Raw genomic sequence first — 7,847 nt, 5'->3', positions numbered from 1 at the left:
TGTAGCCATTTGATTGCTAGTCGAAACGGGTTGGCATGTAGCAATCAAGATATAAAAGTGTTAATTATCGTTGGATTGTCAAAAAATTATTAAACAGGTTGACAGATCAATCTATTTAATTAACTGGCATGTATAGAATTCATTAGTAACCCTTAGTAGAAACAGTTAAAAATATCTCAAATTAAGTGGATAATCCCATATGCAAACTTGTTGTCTTTTTGGGTTCCAGGTGGAGTTCTCCCATAACACTTCAAGTTATCCTTTTTATCCTAAAGTGCAAAATTTTAGATCAAAAAGGAAAATACAACTCATGTGAACCCCATCCAAATTCCCATCCCACGTGGCATATTTCTATTCGCTCCAAACATGGACCAGACACATGCACTAGATAATGTCACTGGGTCCCACATTGTATCCTACATGGCAAGGACCACGTCATAAAAGGTCAGACACGTCAGACCAAAAAAGAGAGAGGGTCATTCCTTCTTTCCAGACCCCAAATTCAACACTCCAAAATATCAGTGTTTAAAGCACTTATACATATTCCATTATAAGTGTACAATAATCTGGATTTGAAGATTTTAACTCTGGATAATGGACTATCCTTGGATAGATGGATAGATAACAATCTTTGTGTCAGTCTGTTTAAGCATGTGAACTCAAAGCCAATGGTGTATGATGATCATCAATCTTTCTCAAGCAAGGATCTTGCCAAGTTTTCTTGAATATTAATATAGTTGCAGGTATATGGTTTCTTTGAATTATATTATTAATAAGTTATAATCAATCTTACAAAGATCATCTGGTTAATTTCTTTGGATGTTAAAAAGATCATCTTGTTCAGTTTGGTGATTTGTTTCTATTCCTGTTTTAATCCTGGATAATATATATTGATGTTTGAAGATCTAGTTATTGTTCAAAATATAGTATATATTTGTTTATTTTTGTTTAAGTTTGTTTGATTCTGATATATGAACTGGATCTATGTAGCATTTTGATAAGATATTACACATATTTTGGCTTATCTTAGAAATTTAGCACCAGATTTTGATCTTGTTATATAAAGCATGAGTGTTTTATAGGGTAAATCTAAATTTATGAATCAAATTTTCGAAAATAAAATTGAATACGTAATAATCAAAATGACTTCATAATATACGTTTAAATCACCAGAATCAAATATTTACGTGTTTACACTTCAAAGGAAATATCTCAAAATCATTGTAATTGGGGAAAACTATTGAGTTCGATATATGATGGAATTCATCACATGTTCTGGTTCATTGAGATGTTTCGTCCATTACTTATGTGACAAGAGTTATGTAATTTTTTAAGGGTGCCCTTTTTCTAGCTCATATACGCTGTGAATAACATGAGTCCGCTAGTTTTTGGATAAGTTGCGTATCAAAAAAAAAAAGATTTGGTAGCTATCTTATATTAGTTATCCTTCTAGCCTTTTTTTATCAAATTGTTCACAAAAAAAGATTCCTAAATGCCATATTTGACCGAAAAATGTCAAAGTGTATATTTGTTTCAGGTGACTTATCATGGATAGATATTGTGAATATTGTGTGAATTTAAGATCAGTTGTTTACTGTAAGGCGGATGCAGCCTATCTTTGTCTTTCATGTGATACTAAGGTGCACTCAGCGAATCCGTTCTCCAAGCGCCATCATAGGACACTCATTTGTGACATTTGTAGGCGTCGCGCAGCCTATGTCCGATGTTACAATCATCAGAAGTTCATGTGTCGTGGCTGTGACCTTAGCCAACATGATGCTTCTTCTCAACATATAAAAAGAGCCATGAGTAGTTATGTTGGCTGCCCAACGGCTAGAGATTTAGGGGCGTTGTGGGGTTTTGACTTAAATCGGTTTGGTGATGGTAGTAGCGTTCTTGATCCTAAATTTGGTTCGAGTTTGTGTGCTTCTTCAAACACGAGTGTTGTTGGTTTAGAAACCAACGTACACATTAAGGTATGTTCCAATTTATTGGGTGTTAAATTTGGTTGTGTTCTTGTGTAAGCAAGTCAAACCCAAAAATTGGCACGACGCTGAAAGCTGAAGCGTACGTAAACCCAAACATGACACGAGTTTTAACAGGTTAACACGAAGACGGTCAGTTTAACCTGAAATTTCACTTTATTTATTTTTACGTAGTAATATCTAAAACTACAATTTAACAATAAAAAAGTACAACTTTATATAAAATTACATGCTTAACCTTTAAAACTTGATGCTCCTTTTCTATTATCTTTTAATTTTCAGCATAATATTCAATCCATTTAAGTTGTAACACATGATACATTTAAAAAGAAAGTACAAAACTAAATGGTTCACCCACAAACCTGTCAGATTAACCCGAGCACAAGCCCTTTAACTTATAAACATATTTGTGGGTTTGACCCGAAACTAACCTAAACTCCTTTAGACTAAATGCAACTTGTTAATGTTGTATTAGGGCCGTGTCATGTTTTTATATCGTGTGAGAAATTTGTTATGTTTATTCTTATAAAATGTTCAACTTTTTGTCTATAGGAAATATATGGTGGTATGCAATCGGTCATTCTTCAACAACTTATTGATTTGTTAAGAGTTCAAACATCTGGCGTTGATCACATTCAATCCGTTATACGTTGTGAAGAACACAAAGTGGATCAGAATGACATAGATCAGTCGTCACAACAATTCTGGCTTGGTGAAGGGCACCCGGATCACCATGAGGTGGCTCTGGATTCGTGTTCGTCGCCATTTAAGCAATTGAACCATTTAGAGTCAGAAACCGAAGAAACTGACCTCCACGGAGACCCCTTTTGGAAATGCAAAAGTCGGTTTCCAAGTGGACAGGTTTCACCCTTCCTATGCTTGTTTTAGTACATTTGTTATCTAAATTTATTTAGGAAGGATATTATTACTAGGTGAAACAAATAGTTTCTACATTAATCGGACCAGCGAATCGCCGGTTGTAATCTTGTCCTTTTTCCTTTTCGACAAGCATATCACTCTTAATAGAGTGAGCAGAAAAACTGTATAACATAAACATAACTGAAAAAAAAAACAAATCGAAATAATTGAACCGATTGAGAAACCTATGTATAATATTTTTTATAACCAATGTTTATATTGTTCATTTGCTCAAATAGTATGCTATATGTAGGAAAGGATTGCTAATATTTTATTTAATTAATATATAACTGGAATTGTTAATTTTATTTAGATTGAGTCCATCCACGTTCAAAGTTGACGGTAAGCCGATAGTTAACCGGATTAACCCAAGCGAGGAGCTTGAATTGTGGCCAGGGTGGCTCCCCTATTGTTTTACTCAGTAGTGTAAATTTGTGTTTTTGTCCGAAAGTTTTTATTCGTAATGTAATAAATTTGTGTTTTTGTCCAAAAGTTTTTATTCGTAATGTAAATTTACTCGTTCTCATCCGAAAATTATAAGCCTAGCCACCCTGGTTTATGATTATTTTATACGTGTTGAGTCCAGCCACCCCGGCATTTTCATTCAAACTTCGCCACTAGTTTAACCGAGTTAACCTAATTGTTTATAAGTAAAACTGATTGGTTATGACTGAGTATTTAAAAACTGAAATAAGTATAATACAAGTAATCCTGGGCCTAAGGCTAGGCCCATTGGCTGTACTTTGGTCGTAGTCCGTATTGGCTAGGGGTTAGAAAAATTCTTTTTTTCTTATGTGGGCTGGGCTGGGCCGACCCGGGTCGTGTGCACCTCTAATTTGTGTTCAATTTCTACGTAGCTTTGGTCTCAAAATATGCAAGATCTTGGCGTATGTGAAGAACCTTCATGCTTGGATGATTTGAACATGCCTGATATTGATCTCACCTTTAAAAATTTTGAAGAACTCTTCCGAACCGAGCAAGAGCCCACAAGAGTAAGTCAGGTAAATATTTCATTAGAGCAGGGTTGTCCCCGAGAATCGTTAAGAATTCTTGAACCGAGGACAAGTATAAATCTGGGCCCTGAGTTTGAACTTTTTGATTTGGGTTTGAACTTTTAATGAGCTTAATTAATTGGGTAAATGGCTTATAACATGGGCTTAAATGTGGAAAATTCTTTTTTTCTTTTTTAAAATACACAAACGAATCTTTTGGTTTGAAAGGTTTGACCTCACCAACGATTCAAGTTTTACGGTTTTCAGTTTAACCGTCCGGTTAGAATTTGAAACCAATCATTTAAACCTATTATATATATGTGTGTATTTTAATTTATTTATATAAATTATATTCATCAATCACTTTTTATCATTTTTATATTTTAATACAAATTACTAACATTTACATCGCGTCAGGATAAGTCCATGACCACTCCTGTGACCAACCCCGAGTCATCTCCAAAGAAAGCGCGTTACGCTTCTCAAACTATGCCATTCTCTCACTCAAGACTCGTTGCTGAAAGCAGTGGTACTTCACCCTCGTGCGGATCGTTGGAGCATCATGAGTCTACAACATTGGAAGGAAAGAAGGACATTCAAGTGTATGCAACTATTATATTGTTTGTAACCTTATAAGTTGTAAGTGTTTTAAATTGTGCTAACTTTTGTTGGTTTTGAGTTTACTAACAGGGAAGATTCAAAACAAAGCCAGTGTGGCTACAGAAAAGCCCGATCCGACACACGAAAACGAACAAAATCACAAAGTTGGAAGTTTGAAAGACATGAATCTGTTACACGGAGCTTTTGAAAGTCAAAATTAAACTTTTGGTTCATTGTTTATCATAGTCTAAGTTTTGTTGTTATGATAGAGATTATTTACTTTCTAATCTTGGTCCCCAAATGTCTATTACCATGTGTTTGGTTGTTAACACCTAACTCTACTCTCATGTGCATTTATTTAAGTTATGTTATATATTTTTCACGGGTCGAATAGGTCAGTCAAAAAATATAAATGGCGGGGGAAACGATCAAATTGTTAGAAAATTATCCATAATATATCGTGATTATATACAAATGAGAAAGTTAACGTACAAATGAAATTAGCGTGTTAAACGTGAAAATCAAGTAGAGTAATTATGTAATTACTCTATTTGTATATATAATAACTCTACTTGATTCTCACGTTTAGCACGTTAATTTCATTTGTATTTGATTCAAACACTATATACAAAAATACAATCATATAAATCATTTTTATATAGTTTTATAAATATATTTAGTAAGACAACTATTCATATATAAATCTAACAATATTTGTTTTGTGTATGTTTATTTTTACACTTAAAACACACATATACAGTTATACACAAGGTTGGGGGGTAAGATTGTTACCCTGTTATTTTCCTCAGTTTGGTATCACAAACTTTTTTTAAAAACACCATCGAGTGGTCTCTATATAAAGTAAACTTTTCTATTTAAATATACATTTTTATGGTGAAATTGAACAGATGATAAGAGTGGTCTATACTATTAGAAGTAAAAGAAACATTTAAAATCATTACTCTATACCTCTTTTCTAGATATTAAGATATGCTAATTTAGATTTTGTGCCATAAATAAGTAGGTGGGTTAAAACTTGTAGTAACGGTTACCTCTTCATTGGCGTCATCCGTGCATAAAGCTATAACTTTATTTTTCTCCAGTTTTTTCAAAACTTCTGGAAAGATGGTTAAGGATACTCCGGTCCCGAAACCGAGTAACCAAGAGACTCCGGTAATTATGACCCCAGCTATAAGGGGGAATACTGAGTACACAAACTTTACGAACACTACCCCAGCTACCCAAGCCGGGGCAAGTGAAGTAAATAATCAGACACTGGGATTCACCGATACCCAGCTAGAAAATCAACAGACGAGGCTCCCCTGCCAAACACTCGATGAGGTTAAAGCGTGGGCCGAAGCACGTCAAAAAGAGTTCCAAGCTGAGTTGGATGAACGTTTACGTTCACTCCAACAAGTGGAAGAATTCGAATACGATGATGATTCGGAGGAATCCGAGGAAGACGCGAACCCTCGTCATAGGGCGAAAGGGAAGCGTAAAGAAACGGATTCCCAACCGAGAAGGCGTTTTGGAGAAGCATTCAGTCCAATAAACGTGGGCAACAGCCCACGGGACTTCTCCAAAACATTCACGCCAACTGCGGCAAGGGCGGGAACGTCCAAATTCGCAAGGGACATTGCGGAAGCAATCGCTCCAAGAAGTGCCAAACAGATGTCCAACATAGGCACGTACGATGGTATTTCTGACCCTGACGATCACTTGAACAAGTTCATCGCGGGGGCGACCGTCAGTAACTGGACGGAACCCACGTGGTGTTATATGTTCCAAATGACGCTGGTCGGGGCAGCTAGAGCGTGGTTCGACCGTCTGCCGGTCCACCACATCTACGATTGGGCAGACTTCCAACAGAAGTTCAGCCAACACTTTAGTCAGCAAAGAAAGTACACTGAGGAGCAGTGGACAATCCTCAAGTGCGTCCGAGAGGAGGAAGAATCTTTGCCTGACTTCATCACTCGATTCAACTCGAAGAAGCTAAGCCTGGGCAACGTTAGCGAAGATCTCGTTCGCGCCGCTTTCATCCAGGGCGCAAACGACCCGGAACTCATCCGCACCCTGACGGGCAAAGATGGCATACCATCAACATGGGATGCCATCATGACCGCAGCTAAACGCTTTGCGGAAACCGAGAGGCAACTGGGTAGAGATCTTCCACAGAGCACGAACCTCTACACCCAGAAGACGAGGGAAAACAACGTCCTTAACGCCCGATTAAACAAAAAGCGGAAGCTGGGCATTTGGCAGTCAAGGGTAAACTTTGACACCCCATCCGGTTTCCAACATCGGTTGGGCGGAAGAGATAACGTGAAACCGGAGAAGAACTCCAGGTGGACGCCACTCACAAAGAGTGTGACCGAGATATTCGCCACGGAGGAGCTCCCGTGGCCAAAGGCTCCGTTTATCCGGCATTGCCACAACGCTGATCGGAGAAAATATTGTGATTTCCACAAAACCAAAGGCCACAACACTGAAGAATGCTTAGACGTAAAGGACTTGGTCGAAGCATTTGTCAAGGATGGGACACTCGCGCACCTTGTGGCGAAGTGAGCGTCGAGCAGGCAGATGCGTGAACCCCAGCTGGGGAAACGCACGAATAAAAATTGCAGCTTCAACAGAGACTACATACTGCGTAAACAACGAGATCCCGAACAAGATACATGTCGGCTCGATGGTGCTCCCATCCAAGCCACGCCTAATGGGAGCTCAATTACACAGTTTGTATGTAGATCAATTCCAAATTTGTAAAGAAAAGGCCTAGAGCCACTTCTAATGGAAACGATTCTCCTTCAAATTGAAGCTGATGATTTTACATTTATATATTATGAACTTTGCACATGGAGATGCCGGTATCCGCCGCATCAAGTGAAGAATCGTTGCGCAGGGAAGGCGACAAAACCCGCACAAACCCAAAAGCATCAAACCTTCACGCAGGTCAGTTAATGGGGAAAGGTTCAGCCATCCCACTATGTGAAAGTGCCGGTATATCCGCATGAATCCTGGTAGAGGAAGCTGAACACTAACCTATTAACAACCACGCGTTGAACGGTCGATTCGAACACTAATGCCGGTAGTCATCGCATCAAGAAGAGTCATTGCGTGGGGAAGGCGGCAAAACCCGCATAAACCCAAAAAACGACAGAACCTTCACGCAGGTCAGTTAAAGGGGAAAGGTTCAGCCATCCCACTATGTGAAAGTGCCGGTATATCCGCATGAATCCTGGTAGAGGAAGCTGAACACTAACCAATTAATAACCGCGCGTTGAACGGTCGATTCGAACACTAATGCCGGTATTCACCGCATCAAGTGAAGAATCGTTGCGTGGGGAAGGCGGCA

The 7,847-nt window shown here is 38.3% G+C and overlaps 1 protein-coding gene across 4 annotated transcripts; it reads left to right on the top strand.

The window, feature by feature from the left end:
- Nucleotides 1-213: 213 nt before the first annotated feature.
- On the top strand, nucleotides 214-4,944 carry LOC143571208 (putative zinc finger protein At1g68190). Of its 4 annotated transcripts, none has more exons than XM_077056696.1 (6): nucleotides 214-750; nucleotides 1,538-1,976; nucleotides 2,538-2,846; nucleotides 3,761-3,904; nucleotides 4,313-4,497; nucleotides 4,586-4,944. In XM_077056696.1, the coding sequence occupies exons 2-6, from the start codon at nucleotides 1,548-1,550 to the stop codon at nucleotides 4,701-4,703; spliced, it is 1,185 nt and encodes a 394-aa protein (XP_076912811.1). In that variant the 5' UTR covers nucleotides 214-750; nucleotides 1,538-1,547; the 3' UTR covers nucleotides 4,704-4,944. The 4 variants fall into 4 exon arrangements, with proteins under 4 accessions (XP_076912811.1, XP_076912810.1, XP_076912808.1 ...); XM_077056695.1 differs by having other exon boundaries at nucleotides 659-750; nucleotides 1,522-1,976; XM_077056693.1 differs by having other exon boundaries at nucleotides 708-743; nucleotides 4,586-4,943.
- The last annotated feature ends 2,903 nt before the right edge of the window (nucleotides 4,945-7,847 follow it).

The sequence above is a fragment of the Bidens hawaiensis genome, unplaced genomic scaffold (genome assembly GCF_021521415.1).
Source record: "Bidens hawaiensis isolate Kalapana, Puna unplaced genomic scaffold, B.hawaiensis_p1.1 tig00025222_1, whole genome shotgun sequence".
NCBI classification, from domain to species: Eukaryota; Viridiplantae; Streptophyta; class Magnoliopsida; order Asterales; family Asteraceae; genus Bidens; species Bidens hawaiensis.
The sequence above is the reverse complement of the archived record's forward strand: the minus strand, read 5'-3'. Positions and strand labels throughout refer to the sequence as shown.